Raw genomic sequence first — 26,113 nt, 5'->3', positions numbered from 1 at the left:
AGTTCATACACCGTGCAACATGTCCAACAATGTCCATCTTCATCCTTCTCAACTAGTAATGCTGTTTCAAGTTACGATACATCTTCAAAGCACCTCGATGAATCAAATATTGTGAACTATGAGCCTCCTCAAGAATCAATTCTCTTAAGACATCGACATTAGAAACACAAATCCGACTCTGATGTCATAATACATCATCATCACCAATAGTCACCTCCTTAGCACCACCGTGCTGCACTGTGTCTTTTAGGACAAACAAATGAGGATCATCATACTTATGAGCCTTAATGCGCTCAAACAAAGATAACTGTGAAACAACACAAGGAAGGACTCTGCTAGGCTCAGATATATCCAATCTCACCAATCTATTGGCCAATGCTTGAACATCCATAGCTAAAGGCCTCTCCGCAACTTAAATGAAGGTTAAACTTAACATACTCTCCGCCTATCTACTCAAGGTGTATGCTACCACATTAGCCTTCCCCCAATGATAAAGAATAGTTATATCATAATCATTTAACAACTCCAACCACCTATACTGCCTCAAATTCAGATCTTTCTATTTAAACAGATGCTGGAGACTCCGATAATCCATATACACCTCAAAAGACACGCTATACAGTTAGTGCCTCCAAATCTTTAGCGCATGCACGGTAGTTAGTAACTCCAAATCATACACCCAATATTTCTTCTCATGGGCTTCAACTGGTGCGATGCATATGAAATCCCCCTATCATATTGCATTAACACACACCAAGGCCAACACGTGAAACATCAATAAACCATATACAACCCCAATCCTGAAGGCAATACCAAAGTTGGAGCCATAGTCAAAGTAGTCTTGAGCTTCTGAAAGCTCTCCTCACACTCATCTGACCATCTAAACGGAATCCCTTTTGACTCAACTTAATCAATGGGGCTGCAATAGATGAAAATCCCTCTATGAAATGATGGTAGTAACCAAACAAACCTAAGAAGATCTTAATCTATGTAGCAGTAGAATGTCATGGCCAACTTTTAACTACCTCAATATTCTTCGGGTTCCCCTTGATTCCATCACCAGATTCCTCGTGAACCAAGAATGCCACTAAGTCCAACTAAAGTTGACACTTGGAGAACTTAGCATACAACTTATTCTCCCTTAAAATCCGAAGCACAATCCTCAAATGCTGCTCGTGCTCCTCCCAGCTATAGGAATACACCAAGATATCATCAACGAACACAATAACAAAAGAATCCAAGTAAGGTTGGAATACATTATTCATCAAATGCATGAAACCTGCTGGGGCATTAGTCAAACCAAAAGACATCACCAAAAACTCATAATGCCCGTAATGAGTCCTGAAAGCTGTCTTAGAGATGTCCGAAGCCCTAATCTTCAACTATTGATTCCCTGATCTTAAGTCAATCTCTAAAAACATCTTGGCGCCCTGAAATTTATCAAATAAATCATAAATGGAAGATAACAGATACTTGTTCTTGATGGAAACCTTATTCAATTGTCAGTAGTCAATACACATCCTTATAGACCTATCTTTCTTCTCTACAAACAACATTGGTGCACCCCACAGTGATACATTAGGCCTGCCGAACCTCTTATCCAACAACTCTTGCAACTGTTCTTTCAACTCCGCTGGAGCCATGCGATGCAAAGGAATATATTTAGGTTGCGTACCCGACACCAAGTTAATACCAAAATCAATATCCCTATCAAGTGGCATGCCTAGTAGAAATACATTCGAAAACTCACTCACTACTGTGATTGGATCAACAGAGAAGTATCATCACTAACATCTCGAACAAAAGCCAGATATGCCAAATACCCCTTCTCAACCATTCGCCGAGCCTTCAGAAATATAATCACTATACTGGGAGTGTATCTAAGAGAACCTCTCTATTATAACCTCAGTAACCCGGCGTAGCCAACGTCACAGTCTTAACATAACAATCAAGGATAACATGGTATGGAGATAACCAATCCATACCTGAAATCACATCAAAGTCCACCATACTAAACAATAGACACTAGTCTCATAACCACCAATAGTGACCACACAAGATCACTACACACGATCCACTATAATAAAATCACCAACATGTGTAGATACATGCACAAGAGTATCAAGAGAACCACGGGTGTATCCAAATGAGGACCAAAGTATGATGACACATAATAATAATAATAGTAGAACCCAGATCAAAGAACATACAAGCATCTCTATGACAACCAAAACCATACTTGTGATCATAGCATCGGAGGCTATCACCTCGGGTCTTCTCGAAAAATCATAGCAACGGGCCTGACCACCACTGGTCTAACTACCACTAACCTGACCCCCTCTTCTCGAGCATCATCTCACTGTTTGCCCTCCCCTTCTAGCTATCTAGTCATTGGGTGATGCAATTGGCTCCAGAACTATGGACAAAGAACCCTAATGAGCTGCGCCTTTGATAAGTCTGGGAAATGCATCCTCATATGACCAAGCTTTCCACACTGATAGAAACCCCAAGCTGAATGAGGTTGCTAAAACGAATACTGCCCTTGAGGACCTGAATGCCCACTAGAGGAACCCTAAACCAACAGAGCATAGAATGAGTTTACTGGAAGAGCACTAAAGGATGATAGAACTAGAGAACTAAAAGATGACCGAGACAACACACCACGGGCCCCGTGCTATGTAAAAGGAGCTAGCCTACCTTAATAGCCCCTAATGATCTGACCTCTACCTTCAAATAAGGTACAACTAAAACTACAAGAACGATGAGGCATCTTGTCCCTCATTATGATCTCTGTACCATGGCTACGAAGACGCTCGATCCTCTGAGCTACCTCTACCGCCTGATGAAAAGTAGTCCCCATCTCTGACTCTCGAGCTATAGTAACCCTGATGCCATAAGTCAAACCCTCAATAAACCTCATCACCTCTCTACCTTGGTGGGGATCAAGAAAGCTGCATGATGAGACAACTCTATGAATCTCTCCTTATACTCATTCATTGACATACAACCCTGCTAAAATTGTTCGAATTTGCCTCTCAACTCATCCCTCGTGGTGAGTGGAATGTACCTCTCCATAAATAGGTGTGAAAATTGATCCAATGTAAGAGGAGATGAACCAACTGGCCTGCCCAACTCATTTGTCTGCCACCAACTCCTACCATCTCCTCTAAATTAAAAAGTAGTTAAGTCCACTCCGTTGGACTCTACCAAGCCCAAATTGCAAAACATTTTATAGCACCTATCTAGAAAGTCCTGGCCATCCTCTGAAGCACTGCCCTCAAAGTGTGGAAGAAATAACCTCTGAAATCTCTCTAATCTCTTCTGCTCATCAACAGACATAGTGTGATGCCCATGATAGAGGGTGGGCCGATGAGGCGGGTCAAGTAGGACTGCAGGCTTCTAGGCTAGCAATCTTCTGAACAAGGGGTGCACATGTCACCTTAGGTCAATATCACATTGGAATGGGAGAGGAAAGTGAAGAACCTTATAAGTCATGATACAAGTTCATATGGTACACACACTTTTGGGGCTCGAGGTGGCGTAACCCAAAAAAGACAAATTCGTGCGGGCCTAAGGCCAAAATAGACAATACGTGCCATGAGCTTGGGACGTGACATATATGGTATCAGAGTCGAATCTCCCTCAGTACGATGATGGGAAAACTATCAGTGTTTAACTTAGTTTAGGCGAATCCCACATCGTTGAGATGATGGTAGGGCAAACCTCAACGAGGATGCTTAGTCCCAAGGGGGGAGTGAATGTGATGCCTATGATGGAGGGCGGGTCAAGTAGGACTGGCAAGCTTCTGAAGTAGGAGTGCACATGTCACCTTAGGCAAACCCCATATGAGAATGGGAGCGAAAAGTGAAGAACCTTATAAGGCATGACACAAGTTCACATGGTATGCGCCCTTTTGGGGCTCAATGTGGCATAACCCAAAAAGACAAATCCATATGGGCCTAGGTCCAAAACCAAAAAATATATGCAGTCGGGTCGTGACACATAGCAGGCAAGGTCTTATGCCTAGCTGCTACAATCGCCTGCTCCATAGTACGAGTCACTGGGGTGTAAGCTCACCCTCCTGCTTGAGATTTGGCTAGAGCCACTAGGACTATCTTGGTTATAGCCTCATAAAACACGGGTGCATCGATGAAACCCTCTAGTTGCTGGGTATGCACTAGAGCCTCAATATGATCGTCTATGATCTATTCCTCCATCTGGTCCACATTTGGGTTCTCTGCAACTGGCTTGGCCTGGCCACGGGCTCCGGTGGATGTTCCACCTCTAGTTGTAAGAGTACGGCCCCTAGCAGGAGCTTTGGCCCTACCCCGACCTCTGCCTCTCCCGGTCACAACTGGTGGTACCACCCTGCATCCTTTGCTGCTCCAGAAGCACAAGTCTTCACCATAACAAAATAGAAGGATTTGGATTCAGGACAATAATCAACACACGATGGGGAATCAAGAAAAAAAAAGTTTCCTAAAGCCCTATATCCTCTCGTAGATAGATACTAACGTCTCTGTACCGATTCACAAGACTCTACTAGGCATGCTTATGATTTTGAGTCCCTTAAAACCTAGTGCTATGATACCAACTTGTCACGACCCAAAATTTCACCAAAAGTCGTGATAGCGTCTAACTCGCTCGTTAGGTTAGCGAACACAATACAATCATAATTCTAAAGTAGATTAATCTAATTTTAACAAAATACTCAATATGATAAGAAACAAACTAATCTCAAGTCTAATAACATAAATTAACTATCCAAGGCAGGGTCTAAACATGACCACAACTACCAATACTACTCAAAACCCGGATGTCACAATCAACATGAGCATTTAACAAGAGTATATAAAATAATCTTAATACGCTATATGTCTGAATGGAATAGATGGACATAAGAAATAAGTAGGGAGGGGGACTCCATGTGATATGAATAGATCAAGTAGAGTAGCTCACCACAAAGTCTCCACAAGCCCTCCTATTGAATCGGATGAATGCCACTCAAACGAGCCTCAGAACCTGCACAAAATATGCAGAAGTATAGTAAGAGTACAAACCACAGTATCTAGTAAGTATCAAGTCCAACTCGAAGAAATACAGGCAAGGGGTCGACTTCGACACTCACTAATAGTCAAATAATCAGATGAGAGAATAATTAACATGAAAATGGGCATGATATCATCAATAAGTATCAAAGCTCAAAATATAGTTCATGTTGAATTTAGACATGCTTTTCAAATAAAAGAAGTCAATAAGATATCAGCATCCTATTTCTCAAATAAAGCAAGATACCGGTCAATAATACCTTCATCAATTCATAGCATGAGTCTATATATATATATATATATATATATATATATATATATATATATATATATATATATATGCATGTATAAGATCCCTTTCTCAATAACTCACAACACAAATCCATGTGCCGCGGGCACATGCCATGTGTCCAATAAGCATCAAAAGAATCACTCACAGGGACCAAGGTAATATGGGTAATCACCTGACTCCAAAAGGGCAAATCCATAATCTAACCATTGATCATTTTCTACTTAATGATCGTTAATTAATCGTAGTGGTGCGCAACCCGTTCCAATCATAACATCAACAATCAAATACTCAGTACCAATATCCGCTCAAGTACCCGTAGTGTCAAAATCCTCAGCTTTGCTCAATAACAACATTTTCCATCTCTTGATTTGTGTATGAAACAATATAATAAAAGGGCAACAACATGATAATAAGAATGCATATAACAACTCAAATGACTCAGGGATGACTATGGCAAATAATGTCGCTTAATTTATCACAACGGTTCAATAAGCTATTTAACATATTCAAGCTTAATCATATTATTATCATGAGTTAATTAGTCCATATAAACTATCAACAATCATGGAGTATATAAGGCAAGTATATGACTATGACTTTATAATAAAGATCGATATGGCAAAATAACCGTGCATGTCAAATCAACACATAAACCTAGGCATGCTCCTAAATCATGAATATCAATTATCACGTAGTCATAGAATTAATTTAAACATGGATAGAAACTTCACCTAATCCAATAAAGCACAATTCAAGTCAACAATTATCGAATATGGTCAAAACATAGCTACGCATATACGCTCGTCACCTCGCATATACGTGGCTCTTAAATCATGAATCAAGTAGCAATTGTATCACCTATGAAGAGAATTCCCTCTTACAAGGCTAGAAAAAAGACTTACCTTCGTCCGGTAAGATAAAACTAAGCAACAATCGCCTACCGTCCAAATTCAACTCCAGACGATCCAAATCTAGTAAAAAAACAACAGCAACTCAATAACGTCAAATAAATTCATAGGAAACAATCCCCAACAATATCGATCTTTAATCAAATTTAAAAAGTGATTAAAAGTCAACCCGTGCCTACACAATCAAAACCCGAGTTTGCAAATGTAATAGTTGCAATTGCAACCCTCCCATCGCAATTGCGATGCGCCAGAACCAGATATGCATAAGGCCAGCCCGGGCCTCTCGGGACCCCGTCCAATCATGGAAACAAGTCCCAATACCTTATTCAAAAGTGACCACTGACAGTTCGCAAATGCAAACAAGTTTCTCGCAATTGCGATATTAGCCTAGCCCAACCCACGCTTGCAAATGCAAGCTGTTGTTCGCAAAGACACCAACTATCTTTGCACTATCCAAACTCATCCGAAATATGTCCAAAACTCACCTGAGCCCCTCGGGCTCCAAATCAAATATGCACACAAGTGTAATAACATCATAAGAACTCTCTCACGCGATCAAATCACCAAAAAATATTTAAATCTGCAAATCGAACCTCAAAATAAATGAAATTTCAAAGGGAACTTAAGAACGACTAGAGTCACATATAAGCGTAATAATCATATCAAACCAATTCCTAATTGCACCAAATTTTGCAGATAAGTTTTAAATAGCAATACAGACTTATTCCAAGTTTCAACATCAAAATACGAACCCGTTAGTTACGGAGTCAACCTACTGCCAAACCTAGAAAATCTTTAAACCTTAAAATTACTAGTTTTCAACAAATCAAGTCAAATTAAGTTAGGAACTTCCAAATTCAATTCCGGGCATACGTCCAAGTCCAAAATGACGATACGGACCTACCTGGATCGTCAAAATACCGATCCGGGTTCGTTTACGTAAAATGTTGATCTTAATCAACTCAAGTCATTTTTAAAGCTAAAATTCATGTTTTCTTCAATTTTTCACATAAAATCTTTCCAGGAAAAGATGCAGATTGCGCACACAAATCAAAAAATACTAAACGGAGCTAATCGAGGTCTCGGAACAAGAAAATAAGGGATAGAACTCCAATGGCCAATCGGGTCGTCATAGGTTTTTACAAAAATATAAAACTTTTATTACGAAAATTTTACATAGCGACTAAAAGTATATGACTCGTGCATTAAAGTACGAAATATAATTTTTGTTAACCGAAAATAAATAATTAGCTTACGAAATCTCTATCTTGGACAATAATTTTGTGGTTAAGTATCATATTGGTTGTAGTTTACGCAGATCAAGTAAGATGATCCTTTCCATTATATAATTCACTGCCAAGTCAACAAAGAGGTGCTCGTTAGATTGCATATGTCACAACATCTTAATATAGTTTAATTTAAAGTGGAAATGAGACACGCACATGGGACATAAATTCTAATTTCCACGAGTGGAACAGCAAATTTTTAGTGATGGAATTTTTTAATTCAAAATTTAAATTTTGTAAGAAAAAATAACAGTTTTTGTCACAAATTGTCTACACAATTAGTAACGAAACTAATGTGTCAATGATAACTTTTTGACCAAATTTTACTCAGTAAATTGCGTCAATCCATTTCTTTTGTGGGAAACTTTGTTACGACATTATATATCGTCACCAAAAATATGTGACTCATGCATTAAGTATGAAATATAATTTTTTGTTAACAAAAATAAATAATTAGTGATGAATTTTCTGTCTTATATAATTATTTCATGGTTAATATCATATTTGCTGCAGTGTATGCAAATCAAATAAAGATGACACTTTCAATTATATAATTCCCCGCCTAGTCAACAAAGAGGCGCTCGTTGGAATAAGTTGAAGAAGAAATGTCGAACTTTCTAGATCTGTGGTTAGCTTAATAATTTCTCTTCCAAAATTTGCCAAACATAATACACATCAAAATCTTGCGCCTCGACTGTCTTAAAGTAATAGAATAATCGGTCGGGTAGCGCAGCATGTGCTACGTAAGTAGTTAGGGCTGTGAATGGATCAGATCGGATTTCGGATTCTAGAAAATGCAATTCAAATCCGATCCGAATTAATATCGGATCGGATTGAATTTTAAAGTTTGGATCGGATCAGATCGGATTATTATGCCTCAAAGTTGCTAACTCATATGTATATTTTCTTTGTAAAAGAGGCAACACAATAAGAAAATTCATGTTTATGCAATTATGAGAGTACTATGGTGCCAATATAGCTAAATCCATCAATTGTAAAGGTAATAACTTGGAGGAAAATGTAAAGGAAGTACTAACTATCCGAAATTAAAGTTTAGTATTTATACATGCCCTAATAATTTTGGATTTCGGATCGTATTAAAATTATACCAATCCGAATCTGATCCGTAATCCGAATTTTAATAAACACAATCCAAAATTCGATCCAATCCAAAATTGAAATGATCGGTTCGAATTTCAGATATCCGATCCAAATGAACAACCCTAGCTATAACGTTCCTATCAAATGACTTCAGTTGAACAATCATACCTAGCAAAGCTGTTATTTGTGGCTTGAATTATTTCCTTGTATTTTTAGGAAACCCATAGTCCCTATAGGTTTAGGAAAACCCATTGTCCTAATGGGTTTATATGTGTTAAATTGGGAAACCTTTATATATGTTTGGGACCTTCTGGGATCTATATATAGGGGTTGTAGTTGAGGATTCTATAGAGTGTATTGTGTTTTTCTTCTCATTCATAGTGGAAAACTCTCTATGCTTTTGCCCCGAGGATTAGGCTTAGCTGTACCTCGTTAAATCCTTGTGTTGATATTTCTTCTCTATTTGCTTTGTATGTGATTGTGTGCTAGTTAACCCACGATATTTCGCAACAATTGGTATCATAGCAAGGTTCGGGTTTCTACATATAATCTAGGGTTAAGATGTCTTCATCATCTTCAACAAAGTACGAAGTAGAGAAATTTGACGGAGATTCTAGTTTCAGTCTATGGAAGATTAGGATGAAATCGTCCCTGGTGTTACAAGGATTATGGAAAACAATTGATGAGGATTTTCCTGAAGATATGAAAGAGACAAAGAAGGAAGACCTGGAGGAGAGGGCTTTGAATGCGATCTTCATGAGCGTTACAGATAGCGTTCTTCGAGAAATTGCTGAAGAAACTTCTGCAGCAACGGCATGGAAGAAGCTGGAAGATTTGTATTCTAAGAAATCGCTGACAAACTACCTCTACCTGAAAAAGAGGTTATACAATCTCCGTATGAACGAAGGTACACCTGTTAAAACTCACCTTGATGAGTTTAATTCAATTATAATAGGCATGATGAATATGGATATCAAAACTGAGAGTGAGGATCCGGCCTTGATTGTGTTATGTTTTTTACCACAGTCTTATGATACTTTTGCCGATACACTGCTATATGGGAAATACATCATTTAACTAGAAGATGTTAGTAATGCACTAAAATCTAAAGAGTTGAAAAAGAGCTTTCCAAACAACAGAATTGAGGGCGAGGGTCTTGTGATTAGAGGAAGAACACAACAAAAGAACTTTAACAGGAAAAAGTCAACCGCAAGTTCAAAGTCTAGAGCAAGGAAGCAACACTGTTATGAGTGCGGGGAGCAAGATCACTACAAGAGAGATTGTCCTAAGCTGAAGGAGAAAAGAGGGAAGCAAAAAATAGATAATTCGGCAAATATTGTTGACACTGGCAATAATTCTGATGATAGTGACTATGTAGGGGAAGTTTGTATTGTGAGTTCTAGTCATGGTCAAAATTCTTAGGTTCTTAATTCTGGTGCTACTTTCCACAATTACCAGTAGAGGGGGTTGGTAACATCAAATTGAGAATGTTCGACGGAATTATCAGAAACATTGAGTGTTGGCATATTCCTCGGATAAGGAGAAATTTGATTTCTCTTTCGACTTTGGATGATCAAGGGTATAAATTTCACTCCGAGAATGGAATACTTAAAGTGTGTAAAGGCTCCATGGTACTCATAGAGGGTAAACTACATTCTAAATTGTATCATCTTCAGGCCAATGTAGTTGAAGGGGAAGCTGTTGTAGCTTCTGGGAAAAGTGATCTGAATCAGTCTCAGTTGTGACACTTGCGACTTAGCCATAGAGCTAGAAATTGAATCTCCACTAGCTTAGCCCAGTAGTTCTAAAGTAGAGGAAGTGGAAGAGGTGCAAAATATTGATCAAGATGATAATGTTGATGCACTTGCACAACAACCACAATATAGCATTGCAACAGGCAGAGAGAAAAAAGTGATCAACCGACCACAAAGGTTTGCAAACGTAGTTGATGAGAATATTCTTGGGTATACGAATCTAGTGGGATTTGCTTTGGCAGTTGTAGAGACCGTTGATGCACTTGAGTGTTATAGCTACTCAGAAGCTATTCAGAGTACAGAATCAAATCAACGGATTAGTCCTATGGCTAAAGAGATTGAGTCTCTTAACAAGTTTAGGCATTGCCTAGACTTGGTTGATACGTGCGACAATCAATAGAGCCCTTGCGAGGGCTGATGGCAAGGTAGAGAGACGTTGTTCCTGTTGATGAAGAGAATTCAAGCCAAAGGGAAGATTTGTTATTTGTGGCTTGAATTATTTCCTTGTATTTTTAGGAAACCCATAGTCCCTATAGGTTTAGGAAAACCCATTGACCTAATAGATTTGGGAAAGGAAAACCTATAGTTCTTGTCAAATTGGAAAACCTTTCTCATATATGTTTGAGATCTTTTGGGATCTATATATAGGGATTGTAGTTGGGGATTTTATAGATTGTATTGTGCTTTTCTTCTCATTCATAGTGGAAAAATCTCTCTGCCCCGAGGATTAGGCTTAGACGAACCTCGTTAAATCCTTGTGTTGATATTTCTTCTCTATTTGCTTTGTGTATTTATTTGCTTCAGATTCACATGTTGACCAACTTGTGGATAATAGAAGAAATTGGGAAAAGAAAATAGCAGTGTGAGGGCTCAGAGAGATAATTTCTTGTTTTGAAAAAAATCAGTGTCCAAAATATACTAAAACTCTGCCAAAATTTTGACAAAATCTTTTGTTTGAAAAATAGTTGGTTTTTATTTATTTATTTTCGTCAAATCGGCCCGAACTACGCCAGTTTGATTCTCACCAGATGTGAGATACGTAGGCAACCCCCATCGGGTCCAACATCCCTTTTGCAAAAATAGCCCCAAAACAACAAAATTTTATTTTTTGTCACAAATAAGCAGGGTGATGCCATTCTTGTTTAAAATAAGCCGAATGTCCCCAAAAAGGGCAACGGAAGGCTGTTTTTGCAAGAATATCCACCTTTGGTCATTTTTTATGTTTCGACCGGTTAGGAGGTACAGACTTAAATCTTCTTCCCCGAAGTGGTGAACGGCCGTATCTGCAAAATCGGGTTTTATTTTTGAAGTAAAATTTTGAAAAATGGTATTACTCTTTTGGGTCAAAATGAGTTATTAAATCACCTTAATAAATGTACAGGATGAGCACAAATGAAATTGAACCCTTCACAGCCCTTAAAGAGATCCCCTTGCAGATCCACATGTGGTGGAATGATCTAGGAAAAGGCAGTAGAGAAACTGTGGTAAAAGTTCTGGGAGGCCTCGTCAGACTTTTGAACGTCAAGCCAAGGTTGGACATAATTGAAGTTTCAATACCTTTTTGGGACCCAACTCGCAATGTGTTCCGTTTCTCTGACTTTGAGCTCACACCCACACTGGAGAAAGTTGCAGGTTATGCGAGCCTTAATGAAAACCTTAGAAGTCGATATCCAGTGTCACCAAGACCGGTATCTCCCCACAGATTTTTGGATCTATTAAGTATTAGTTGGGATATTCAGGATGGAAATTTATCTGAAGGATATTGCACTCTCCAATTCTTGTATCAACACTATGGTAACCCCCGAGGTTTTGAAGAGCCGAACACCGGTCTGACCCATGCCGGAAATAAAGACAAATGGGAGGCAAGGCGGGGTTTGGCTTTTATAGTAGCATTCTTAGGTATTGTAGTCTGTCCGCGAAAAGATGGTAATATAGAGGTGGGTCTCGTAGGAATGATCGATGTTGCAATCAAGAAAGCCAACAGCATTGTGGTTCCCCTGATCTTATCTGAAATCTACCAAGCATTGACTATCTGTCAGGAAGGGGGAAGTTATTCCAAGGCTGCAATCTATTACTACAATTATGGATGCAGGAACATCTTTGCCACCGGGTTGGGTATATGAATTACGGTATGGCCGATTTGAGTTGCGTTGAAGAATTTGAAAGCCGAGTAGTGGGTATTGAATTCCCCGAGGGTACTGAAGCTTGGCTTGCACATTTGAGCTCCTTGACTACCGATAAAATTGAGTGGGCATTTGGATGGCTTCCTGTCACCGAATCAATATACATGTCAGCTGAAGTGTGTTATCTCTTCCTGATGGGCATCCGGAGCATCCAGCCGTATGCTCCCCACAGAGTTTTGCGCCAATTAGGAAGATTTCAAACCGTCCCACATGACGAAGATTTGAGTAAACATGTCATTGAATTGGGCCCAAAAGCCGTATTTCCAGAAGGGAGAATTCATCAGGTGTGGAATAAATGTAGATTTCTTGAACCTAAGACCATGGTGCGAGATCTAGCTAGAGGTGAAGTGGACCCTAAGTACATTGTTTGGTTCGGTAAAAGATTTCAGATTCCCGAGAGACCTGTCAAGAGAGCCCACATTCAACAATTTACAAGCGACTCGCAAGAGCAATGGGGCTGGTTGGCAAAAGAAGAAAGCTACAAGGCCAAAATAAGCAAGTTGGAAAAGAAAGTCATGGACCTTCAGTTTGAAAATGGTTTGCGAGCCGCCGCATATGAGGGAGAAAAGAAAAAACTAACTCAAGAAAATGAAGCCCTCAAAGCTCAAATCCGGAAGATGAAAATAGCTGCTAGAAACCCGGAAAGAAGCCGAGCGGATGAACGGCTTATAAGCAGCCTGAAAAAAAAGCCCTTGAGTGTCAAGATGACCTAGAAAAGTCTGAGGCCAGTCTAGCAAAAGCCCGGGCTCAATTAGCGGAAAATGCAAAAGGTCGGACATAGTTTGTGCAACAAATGAAGAGAAAGTATGAAGGGACAATCACCAGCCTGAGAAGAGAGGTAACTACTCTTGAGAATGAGGCAGCCAAGCAAGCTAAAGATTTCAAAGCTGATAGGGAACACTGTTACGATTTGATGGCTCGGATGGAGGAAGGAATACAACAATTGCAAAATCAACACCTTCACGACTCTGAAGTGTTAGGAGCCCGGAATCAGCAGATAGGCAATTGTTTTAGGAAAAGGGTAGAATCCGAGAGAGGATCAGAGCCATTGCTGACTACATTACCGTGAAGTGCCAAGCATGCGAGGACATGACTCGTACTACTTTCTTTGATGCAGTGATGACTTTCGTCTACCAGATAATGAGTGATTTGGAGTGGCTGCAAGGGGATCTCGCATATAGGCCCGCGGCGAGACCGAATGATGTCCCGCAGGCCCCAGGAGCATTAATGTATTCTTGATTTTCACTTGAGTCTGTGTTTATCCTTTATGTTGGAGTTTGTCAGTTTATTTTCGATTCTGTATTTTCTTTCTGTCGGAGTCTGTTAGTCGGTTCTTGAGTCTGTATTGTCATCTTGCTGTTGGAGTCTGTTGATTTCCTTTTCGAGTCTGTTAGTTTTGAGTTGTTGTAATCAAAGCATTTCCTTTTTATGAAAAAATGAAAATTCCAAAATGTTTTGTTATTTATTGTTTACACTTTTTGCCCCCAGAACTAAGCTTGGTCTGATTCATGCGGGATCATGACACGTAGGCAATCTATATAGGATTCGATCGTAACCCAAAAAAAAAGATGAAAAGGAAAGAGTGGAAGTGGAAAGAAGAAAAGCCAGGATGAAGCATGCAACCGTTGCTAAACATGTAGAAACACATTTAACTGTATAGGTGCATCACACCCCCAACGTGCGATTACCTATCTGTTATTAATTTCAAACTAACTGTTTGCTGCTGTTACTTCCAGTCCAGGTTGTTATAGAATGGTGGTTGGTTTTTGAGGTAATCTGGCTTTGCACCCATACTTTACGAGATCAAAATGGAGCATCGAAATGTCTTCAGAAATGACATCGCCAATAATTCTCATCGTGGATGATAGTCCAATCTCAGGCATCCCGACCTTAGAATCGGCAGCTACCAAAGAAAATAGAATCCTCTGCCTCCGAGTTATGGAAATGTGGGACGCTTGGGCAAATGGAAGAGAGCCACAAAGCGCAATCCCTGGATTCCCCAAACTCTTTCCTAGAGCAAGAGATACCTCCACTGTCCCGATCAGTCACCCAAATACACCACTAGGACACCTAACTATCTCAGCTCATTTTGTGGGAACGCCTTCTGAGGTCTGCCCCCAGGTGTTAATGTCTGGTGCAGCTTCAAATATCTTCACCGCTCCACCTTGCTCGGCCACGGCACAACCTACACTGCCCAGGCCTAGTTTTGACTCCTCAGCTTTGACCTTCCAAACACCCACCTTCCCAATGGAACCTCCTCAGTTTCCCACTTATACTTACCCTCAACTACCCCAGTATGAGTTCGCTGCAGGGTAAGAAAAGAACACCAAAACTCATGAGCAAGAAGAGATTGCGAGAAAGATGAGGAGTATGGAACAGAGCCTTGAAAGCATACAAGGTTTGAGTGGACAGAAAAGTGTATCTTATGCTAACTTATGTATGTTCCCTCGTGTGTATCTACCATTGGGATTAAAAACCCTAAAATTTGAGAAATACTATGGGCATGGGGATCCCATTACTCATCTCAAGAGATATTTCAACCAGCTGCGAGGAGTCGGTGGAAAGGAGGAACTCCTCATGGCCTACTTTGGAGAAAGTTTGGTTGGCATCGCATCTGAATGGTACATGGACCAAGATATTTCTCGCTGGCACATCTGGGATGATCTTGCTCGATATTTCGTCAGGCAATTCCAGTACAACATTGATATTGCTCCGGATAGGAACTCATTAACAAACTTAAAGAAGAAATCTTCGGAAAGCTTCCGAGAGTACGCTGTTAAATGGCATGAGCAGGCCTCCAGGGTAAAGCCTCCGATGGATGAGATTGAAATGGTCACAGTTTTCCTCCAAGCTCAAGAAGCTGACTTCTTCCAAAATATGATGTCCGCAATGGGTAAACTGTTCGCTGAAGCCATCAATATTGGCGAAATGGTTGAAAATAGGTTGAAAACAGGTCGAATTTTGAGCCAATCTGCTATAAGAGCTACCTCCCAAGCCATCCAGGGTGGGTCTAGAGGAGTAGCAAATCGAAAGAAAAAGGAAGAAACGTCAATGGAAACTTCGAGCGCAAGGAAATCCTGTCCACCCAGATCCTTTTTCTCTGAAAGAGTCCCATAACACTACTATCCTCACCAAGATGTAGCTTATGCTCCTAAGCCATACACAGTGATGAATGCCCAAACCTTTGTCAGGCCACAACAACAATTTAACCAGAATAGAGCTCCACTTCCCCGAAATCAACCTCCTTACCCAGCTCACTGCAATCCCCGACCTCTACAAAACAACTTCCGTGCCTGGGAGCCGCTAAGGAAAACGAACTTCACACCAATTGGCGAGTCCTATTCTAGCCTATTCCCAAAATTGGTCCAAATGGGTTTGTTGCCACCCGTACCCCCGAATAGGCAAAACCCATAATCACCCTCTTACCAACGTGGAACCCGGTGCGCTTATCATTTAGGGGCTGAAGGGCATAATATAGAAAATTGTTGGACTTTGAAGAGAGCTATGGAAGATCTGATAGAACAAAAAAGAACAGTGCTAAGGGACGAAAATGTTCCTAATGTAACCAACAATCCACTACCGGCTCACAATAATGGGCCGGTTATTGGAATGATTTGTGAAGACAAGGAATTTGACCTAGCGTTGAAGGCCATCATTGCCATCGCTAATGTAGAAAAGAAACCAAAAGCTTCCCCGAAGCAAGACAAAGGGGAGAAAAAGAACAAAACTACCCCTCCAAAGTCAGAGAAGAAAATTGAAGTTGAAACTGGAGCAACCCCTCCCAAAGATGTTGTTCTTTATGTCCCTCGAGGCCGCAAAGAAAAGAAGATGACTTTGAGTCCTCCCAGGAGATTCGAGCTGAACAAGATAACCCAAATATATGTGCCCAGGGGAGCTTATGTGATGCGGGGTCCAATTAATCCACCAAGGCTGAGTGAGCCCGTGGTTATTGATCGCGCGCCACAGAAGCCCATGACAGATCCTGCCGCTGTGCCCTAGAATTACAACAAATCGGTGGTGACCTATAAGGGCAAAGAAATCTCAAGAGAGGTTCAAGAAAATAATACGGCTGAAAAGTATTTCAATTTGGAAGAGGTGAACAATGCCACTAGAAAGCGCTTCCCATCTAAGAAGCCCGTGAGTGCCGAAGAAGCGGAGACCTTCTTTCAAAAGATGAAAATGGAGGATTATGAGGTGATCGACCAACTTTGAAAATCTCCCGCACAAGTCTCCTTGTTGTCTCTATTGATGAACTCCACCGAATATCAAAAGGTATTGATCAAGACCCTTAATGAAGCATATGTGCCTGTTGAGACTTCTGTAGAGCAGTTAGAGATAATGGCAGAAAGATTTTTCGCAATCAACCAGATCTCCTTCAGCAAAAATGACTTGCCCCCAAAAGGGGCCGCACATAACAAAGCCCTGCACCTGACAGCCTAATGCGAAGGGTACTACGTGAAAAGGGTTATGTTGGACGGAGGCTCTGAGGTAGACATTTGCCCACTCTCAACTCTGCAGCGTATGGAAATCGGTATCAAAAGAATCTGACCCAATAATGTCGGTGTACGTGCATTCGATGGTATCAAAAGGGACACAATTGGAGAGATTGATCTAATTCTAACCATCGGCCCAGTAGACTTTGAAGTAACCTTCCAGGTTCTGGACATGGACACATCCTACAACTTTCTTTTGGGTAGGCCGTGGATTCATGCAGTGGGGGTTGTACCCTCTACTCTTCACCAGATGGTGAAGTTCGAGCATGAGGATCAAGAGATTGTGGTCCACGGGGAAGATGAGCAATCAATTTATCGGGACCCATCAGTCTCACGTCTGGAAGCAAGAGAGGGGAGTGAGCACATAGTCTATCAAGCCATTGAAATCGTGGTCGCGGATTAGTGCGAAGAAGGAAAACCTTGCCCTCAACCATTTCTTTCAAATGCATCAATCATGGTGGCCAAAGAAATGATCAGGCATGGCTACAAACCTGGGAAGGGGCTTGGGAAATCATTGCAAGGAATAGCTGAACATGTCACCCTGACCGCCAGTGAAAGGTTCTTTGGGGTAGGCTTCCAACCTACTCCAGCTGATGTAAGATGGGAAGATGATAGAAAGAATGATGGATGGGTATTACCGCAGCCAGTGTCGCATCTGTACAAAACATTTGTCAGGCCCAAGTACAATAAAGAAGAAGAGGATGAGGCCTTTACGGCCGAAGAGATTGAAGAGATCTGTGGGCAATGAGGAAGATACTATATGAAACCCACATGGTCCAGCCAAGGGAGGGCTCAAGCACCACTGAAGTGTTGTATATAGGACCTAATGCCAAGCTGCAAAATTAGAAGGCTACGCCATTCCCAATCAGGCGGGAGTCCCGGTAGACCTGTCCTGCCACTTATTCTGCATCACGAGTTATTCCAGGGTGTAGCTCGAATGTTTTCTTTAGTTTCTTGTCTTTTAATTTCCAATATAAACCCCGTTATCTTCAAATTCAAAAGAAATGAAATCAATATTTCATCGTTCATCTTTCTTTATTCTTTCTGATTTTGTTATATTTCTCTTTTATTTCTTCTTTCAGTCCTAATAATGCGGCTTTAAATAACATGACATGCTTGCGGATTTCATGCCCATATCCAAATACGCTGTCTAATTGTGAAATAATGAACCAAGAACCGGAATACGATGAAGAAGAGGCTTTTAGGGAAATAAATCGAGAATTGGAACAATTTGAGAATAAACCTAAGCCAAACTTAAATGGTACTGAGCCGGTTAATTTGGGTAGTTCTGAAGAAATCAGGGAAACCAAGATAAGCATTCACACAGACGGAAAAACCCTAGACGCATTAATCTAACTCCTGTTTGAGTTCAAAGATGTGTTTGCTTGGTCATATGACGGCATGCCAGGACTAAGTGTTGATTTGGTGGTTCATAAGTTGCCAACTTACCCCGATTACCCCCCCTGTCCAGCAAAAGCAAAGAAAGTTTAAAACTGACATCAGTGACAAGATCAAAGAAGAAGTCACGAAACAGTTGAAAGCAGAGGTGATCCGAGTAGTTCGGTATACCACATAGATAGCTAATGTAGTTCCAGTGCCAAAGAAAGACGGGAAGACTCGAGTGTGTGTGGATTACAGAGATTTAAACAAGGCAAGTCCCAAAGATAACTTCCATTTGCCGAACATCCACATCCTCGTTGATAACTGCGCCAAACATGAGATACAGTCCTTCGTGGATTGTTACGCAGGATATCACCAGGTGTTGATGGATGAAGAAGATGCAGAAAAGATAGTTTTTACCACACCTTGGGGTACATACTGTTATAGAGTCATGCCATTTGGTCTGAAGAATGCCGGGGCAACCTACATGAGGGCCATGACTGCCATTTTTCATGATATGATGCACCAAGAGATAGAGGTGTATGTGGATTATGTAATCATAAAATCCAAAACCCAGGACGACCATGTTCGGGACCTGAGAAAATTCTTTGAGCGGTTGCGCAAATATGATTTGAAGCTGAACCCAGCCAAATCTGCATTTGGGGTACCATCCGGCAAACTCTTGGGATTCATAGTCAGTCGGAGGGGCATCGAGTTAGACCCAACAAAGATAAAGTCTATTCGGAATTTGCCTCCTCCAAGAACTAAGAAAGATGTTATGAGTTTGTTGGGAAGATGGAACTACATCAGCCGATTCATTGCTCAGTTGACATCCATATGTGAACCCATATTTAAATTGTTGAAGAAAGATATGGCAATCAAATGGACAGATGAATGTCAAGAAGCTTTCGATAAAATCAAGGAATATCTGTCAAATCCGCCAGTCTTGGTCCCACCTGAGCCAGGGAGGCCTTTGTTCTTGTACCTGACAGTCTTGGAAAATTCTTTTGGCTACGTCCTCGGGCAACACGATGTGACCGGAAAGAGAGAGCAGGCCATTTACTAGCTGAGCAAGAAGTTTACCAGTTATGAAGCCAAGTACACTTTATTGGAAAGAACTTACTGCGCTTTAACTTGGGTCGCTCAGAAGCTGAGGCATTATTTGCAAGCCTACACCACTTACCTCATAACCAGGTTGGATCCTTTAAAATACATATTCCAGAAGCCAATTCCCACTGGGAGGTTAGCAAAGTGGCAGATCCTGCTTACGGAATTTGACATAGTCTATGTCACCCGTACAACAATGAAGCCCAGGCGCTAGCAGATCATTTGGCTGAAAATCCGGTCGATGATGAATACCAACCTTTGAACACCTACTTCCCGAACGAAGAGGTAAACTCAGTTGAGGCAATATCTGAAAACACCAATGCTTGGAAAATGTTCTTCGATGGAGCGGTAAACGCAAAGGGTGTTGGAATTGGGGCAATCTTGATCTCGTCCACTAGTCAGCATTATCCGGCCACAGCTAGGCTTCGATTTTTCTATACAAACAACACTGCCGACTATGAAGCTTGCATTATGGGTATGAACATGGCAATCGACCAAGATGTGGAAGAATTGTTAATCATGAGGGACTCAGATCTCATTATTCGACAAGCTCAAGGAGAATGGGAGACCCGAGATGTCAAGCTTATTCATTATAGGCAACATGTGGAAGATCTTGGAAGGCGATTCAAGTCAATAGAGTTTAGGTACATCCCTCGCTATCACAATGAATTAGCTGATGCACTTGCTACTTTGGCCTCGATGCTGCCATACTCAGGCAATGTCCACATTGATCCCTTGGAAATCTAAATCAGGGAAAGGCATGGCTACTGTAATACGGTTGAGGCAGAACCAAATGTTCAGCCATGGTATCATGACATCAAAAGATTTTTGAAAACCAAAGAATACCCCGAGCAAGCCAGTGGAGACCAAAAGAGAACCATTAGACGGCATGCAAGTGGTTTCCTTCTGAGTGGTGATGTCTTGTACAAAAGGACCCCGGACCTCAACTTGTTAAGATGTGTTGACACCGAAGAAGCCAGAAGAATCATGTACGAAGTGCACGCGGAGTGTGCGAATCCCACATGAACGGGTATGTTTTGGCAAAGAAAATCCTTCAAGCGGGTTATTACTGGATGACCATGGAAAAAGACTACTTCAGTTTTGTTCGGAAATGTCACCAATGTCAGGTGCACAGTGATTTGATTCACGCACCTCCCACAGAACTGCATCCCATGTCAGCGCCTTGGCCATTTGTTGCTTGGGATATGGATGTCATTGGGCCGATCGAGCCAAAAGCCTCAAATGGGCACAGATTCATATTGGTCGCCATCGACTATTTCACAAAATGGATTGAAGCAATCACTCTCAAATCTGTCACCAAGAAAGTTGTGGTAGATTTCGTGCACTCCAATCTTATCTGCCGTTTTGGCATTCCTACAACTATTATCATAGACAATGATGCAAACTTAAATAGTCATTTGATGGGGGAGATATGCGAACAATTCAAGATAATGCATCAGAACTCTACTCCTTATCGGCCTAAAGCTAATGGTGTCGTCGAAGCAGCAAACAAGAACATCAAAAAGATTTTGAGAAAGATGATTCAAAGTTACAGGCAGTGGCATGAAAAGTTGCCTTTTGCATTGTTAGGGTATCGCACTACTGTGCGCACGTCGGTCGGAGCAACCCCGTACCTTTTGGTTTATGGCACTGAAGCTGTGACACCCGCAGAAGTTGAAATCCCTTCTCTCCAGATCATTGTTGAAGCTGAAATTGAAGACAGTGAGTGGGTTAAAACCCGTCTGGAACAGTTAACCTTGATCTATAAAAAGCGAATGGTTGCAGTCTGCCACGGGCAGTTGTATCAATAACGAATGGCCCGTGCCTACAACAAGAAAGTGTGACCTAGAAATTTTGAAGTGGGGCAACTCGTTCTAAGACATATTCTTCCCCATCATCAGGAATCAAAAGGGAAATTTACTCCTAATTGGAAAGTCCCGTATATCATCAAAAAGATATTGCCAAGAGGGGCATTATACTTGGTAGATATCTAAGGAAATGATCCCAAAGCAGCTGTGAATGCGGATGCAATCAAAAGGTACTATGTTTAGTCTTTCTGCAGCGACAACATTATCTGATTGGGATGATGAAGGCTTTCATTCTTACTACCCCAAACACTTCAATCCTTTTCTAACCCTTTGAGCCGGTTATCTTTCTTTCATTACCCTCCTTGGAACTCGAAGATGTTTGTAAAAAATACAAAAAAAAAACAAAAAAAAAAACAAAATGTTCCCTGAACTACGTTTGACATGATTCCGAAAGGATACGTAGACAGCCTCTCTCTGGGGTTCAGTCACACCAAAACAATAATCTAGTTTTCCCCAAAAAGTGAAACTGGGGCAGATGTTATAATGATTCGGCAATGATCCCGCCTGAACGGTTCCAAAGGTGTAATTCGATCGAATTCTTTTACCCAAACCCTGGTCAAATCCTTCTGATCAATCGGTAAGAATGTTCAAGGATCAGAGGATACAGCTGCTTGGATCCGATACAACCTAAATGATGAGAAATAAAATGAGAGAGTCTTATTGGTGAAAACCTACGAGCACCGTGAGACAATGGTGAGTAGAGAAACTAAAATGAGAGAGTCTTGTTAGTGAAAACTCGCAAAAGAGCACTACAAGGCGATGGTGAGAAGAGAAATAAGAGAGGCCGATTGGCGAAAACCCGCAAAGGGCGTCGTTTATCGAAAAGAAGAAACCCCTCACCACCATTGGTGCTGAAAGAGTCCTGGCAAGGTTTCTCAGTTTTGAGACACGAGTCGCAGTGGGTTTATGAGAAGTTGGGATAGTTTGTGCGGATCAGGAATCCAACCCAAGAAACATGTCATGTCTATTGAAGTTTGCATGCACCCCAGATAAGTCTGCCTTTCTTCCCCGAAAAGGACACTTCTCATTAAATTCATTTTCTTGTCCTTTGTTTACTTTTCCTTGAATCCCTTTTGGTCTAACTCTGTTCCGAAACTAATGCAAATAAAAGGTGGCAAGATTGGTTTTATAGGGTTCTGTTTAATAAAGTCCAAATCCAAAGAAAGTACCCAGCCTCAGCGAGCGCATCAAGTTGACCCTCACTGGCCATGATGGCCGATGATCTGAAACCCGAAGTTAGTGAAATTAAAATAAAGCAAAGTCAAAATCCCCTAGAGGCAGAATAAGGTGAAAGGACCAAAACCCCATACGGGCGAGCCGTCACGATAAATTTTGAAAAGTTGAGTCCCTCGGTTTAGGAAAGAGATCAATCTTCAGAAAAGCCAGCAAGTAGTAGAGGTTTTCACCAAAGTGGGGTCGAGATCGAGTGATCAATCATCAAGGCCACAAAACCAACCACCGTTTCAAACTAACAACTATTCTTTGTTTGAAAATAGGAAATCGGTGCAATCCAAAGCAACCGTACAAAAAGCAGGTGCAATCAAAAAGGAAATGTGCAAGGGCTAGAAATAGCTCTGCAGCAACAATCAATCCAAAAGGGAAATCTCCTTCAAATTCTTTCCTGCATTTTTACTCATTTTCTTAAAAAAAAAATTAAAATCATGGTAGCATAGGGCCTCCAATCTCTAGCTACATCCTTTCCAACATAAGGTCTCATTCCCTAGTCGCTGCCAGCATAACCTGATAGTCTTTTCCATTATAGGGTGTCACTCCCTAGTTGATTCTTGGTATAACTTGTGAACCTCCCTGGCATAACTCAAGGACCTTTTTCTTTTATCCCGGCATAACCCGTGGACCTCCCTGGCATAACCCAAGGACCTTTTTCTTTTATCCCGGCATAACCCGCAGACCTCCCTGGCATAACCCAAGGACCTTTTTTCTTTTATCCCGGCATAACCCGCGGACCTCCCTGGCATAACCCAAGGACCTTTTTTCTTTTATCCCGGCATAACCCGCGGATCTCCCTAGCATAACCCAAGGACCTTTTTCTTTTATCCCAGCATAACCTATGGTTCTCCGTGGCATAACCCAAGGTCCCTTTTTCTTTTCTGACATAACCCGGTCAGCTTTCCAGCATAACCTAGTAAGTTAGGGCTTCACTCCCTATTCAAAAGGAAACACAATCCCGATTTTTATTGCTTTTAATAAAAAAAATAGCTTAGATTTGTGTTGCAAATAACTCACGAAATTTTCCTAGTGAAAACTGGGGCAGAAAAATTTCGTTCGTTTGTTTGTTTTGGCATCTGAGCAGGTTTGACCTCAAGGCACAGGATCCAAGGTGGCCAAACGAACGAGCCTTCATCCGTAATAAAGAAAAGAAGAAAAGAACCAAAGTGCTGAAGTGGACAAAGATGCAGACTTCTCATGATATGTTTGAAGTCACAAGCTTCGCATGTCCCGACTTGATCCAATGCTGAAGAAAGAACCAGCACCTACAGCTTGCGAGCATCAAGATTCAGATCGGAGTTTATAGCAAGAACCAGCTAAGACTCAAGATCAAGCTTCAAGAGATTTATAGATAGGAATCTTGTAACTCGTAGTTGATAGGCCTAGGTAGCTTAGCTTTTGATTTTCCTTTCGGTGTAATAAGGGGGTCGGCAAGCAGTAGCAGCAACAACAACAGTGAAATCATAGCTTCACGGTAGTCCCAACTATCAAAACTTCCAGAACTACACTGACCTGATTCCTTTATAGCCAAGGATATGTAGGCAACCTCTGAAGCAAGGTTCGGTCAGACGTTTTTCAAAAAATGCTTCTCATGGAGTGTCAAATGGGCAAAAATCCCTCGTAATTACTCATTTGTCTTTGCCCGAAAACCCTTCGTGTTTTCGAGCAAAGAGGGGCAGTTGTGAGCACGTGATTTTTTCCCTATATGAAATACTCCTATAAAATCCAAGAAGATAGATTTTTTTTCTTAATTATTTGCCATTTTATAGGATTTTGTAGGATTTATATTAATTGTTTGTGCACGTTTAATTTTTATTTTAATCATGAAAAAAACACCAAAAATATCATGTATTGAATTTAGGATTTGTTTACATTGTTAGAATTAATCAGTAATTATTTGCTTTATAAAAATTTGATAATAAAAAAATAGCTCATTTTTACATTTTTATCTTTTAATTTTGGTTTATTGATTTTTCACTTTTAATATAGATTTGAGTGAGGTTTATAATTTTTATAATTAGTTAATTACTTTAATTGCACATTTGTAGATAATTTAGGATTTTAATTATTAGGATTCTTAATTAAAAAAAAGGGAAGAAAAGAAGGGATTTTGAAATTAAAAAGAAGAGAAAAGCTTTAAATAAAGAGAAATGCTTGAATTTTGGGCCGAACCCACCATTTAACCCATCCAAATCGCCTATACCCGGCCCAAACCCGCCTGTAAATCCGGTCCAGCCCCCTCACCATCCAAACGACCCCGTTTTGTGCATAAGGGATCTCAATCATTGATCATTCTTGATCTGACAGTTCTGAACTAGGGGTATCTTCAAAATATATATGTCCGAACACTCTTCCCCCCCCCACTCTCATCATCTCTCATCACCTCAGAGACCCCAGAGTAACATCGCCCAAAACCACCGTCTGCCGCCCGCCCGAAATCGCCCACGGCGGCGGCCGGCGGCCAAATGCCACCAAAATTACACAATTGAATCTCCTCCACCTCCTTATCCCAAATCCCCAATCCATTCAACTCGAATCCCTTCGAAACTCTTCGAATTTCAGATCAAATAAGCGGAACCCTAGTGCCGCCCAATTTTCTCCGGTGGCGGCGCCACCTCCAAACCCCACCAAAATAACACCACATAACCACCCTTACCCCTCATACCAGTTCCGTCATTATTTTCCCTCAAATCACCCCAGAACTTCTCAAATATTAAATCAAAGCTCTGAACTCTAAAAATCCCAAACCCCAAACCCCAAACCGAAGCTTCAGCGAGGTTTAATGTCTAGTTTGACCTTATTCATGTGTCCTTGACAAGAACACACGATTAAGGTCAAGCTCGGCCTAAATTTGAGGATGTGAAGATTCATTCCAATTCCCGTTTGACTGAGCCACTTAGGTATTTCTCTGTTTTCTTTTGTTAGTTTTTCTTTATTGTTTCTTTCACTTTTCTATCTTTTATTGTCATTTGCTTCTTCCTCTCCTTCTGGACTCTTTTGCTTTCCCAATTTCTTCAGAGTCGTCCTTTTTATATCCATGTTAGTTTAAGAAGCCTTTTTTCTTTAATTAGTATAAATAGTCTGTTTATTAGGTTAGTTTCAATTTCAGTTCATTAATCGGATTTTTGAAAATTGCTCGAATTGCTTCTGTTTCCTTTTTGTTTTCATTTTTATTCAGATAATTTGGTTTTGATTATGCTTGGGCTTGAGGTTCATGCCTTTGAGTTCAGGTTTGGGCTGGTTTTCTAAATGGATTCGACCCAGGGTCAACTTGACCCATAACCCATTTGAGGTTCAGGAGTAAAAACAGGGTAACTAAGGGGTAACTTGGGTAGTTTACTTAGGGAATCTCTGAATAACAGCCTTAGGAAGCTTTTTAGAAGCTGAAAATAGTTTACTTGGCCAACAAGTTAGAAATTTAGGGACTAAGCTGCAAAAATAAAAATTGTGGAAGGTCTAGAGGGCA

At 40.8% G+C, this 26,113-nt stretch overlaps 1 protein-coding gene across 1 annotated transcript; it reads left to right on the top strand.

Moving 5' to 3' along the window:
* The first annotated feature begins 14,933 nt into the window (after positions 1 to 14,933).
* Positions 14,934 to 15,689, top strand: LOC142170340 (uncharacterized). Its single transcript, XM_075232233.1, has one exon. The coding sequence runs from the start codon at positions 14,934 to 14,936 to the stop codon at positions 15,687 to 15,689; it is 756 nt and encodes a 251-aa protein (XP_075088334.1).
* The last annotated feature ends 10,424 nt before the right edge of the window (positions 15,690 to 26,113 follow it).

Source organism: Nicotiana tabacum, chromosome 16, assembly GCF_000715075.1.
Source record: "Nicotiana tabacum cultivar K326 chromosome 16, ASM71507v2, whole genome shotgun sequence".
Lineage (NCBI taxonomy): Eukaryota > Viridiplantae > Streptophyta > Magnoliopsida > Solanales > Solanaceae > Nicotiana > Nicotiana tabacum.
This window is presented reverse-complemented; position numbering and strand designations above follow the sequence as displayed.

Bases quoted from the DNA above. Each gene is read 5' to 3' on its own strand.
- LOC142170340 (XM_075232233.1), top strand. From the start codon at position 14,934: ATGAGGAGTATGGAACAGAGCCTTGAAAGCATACAAGGTTTGAGTGGA.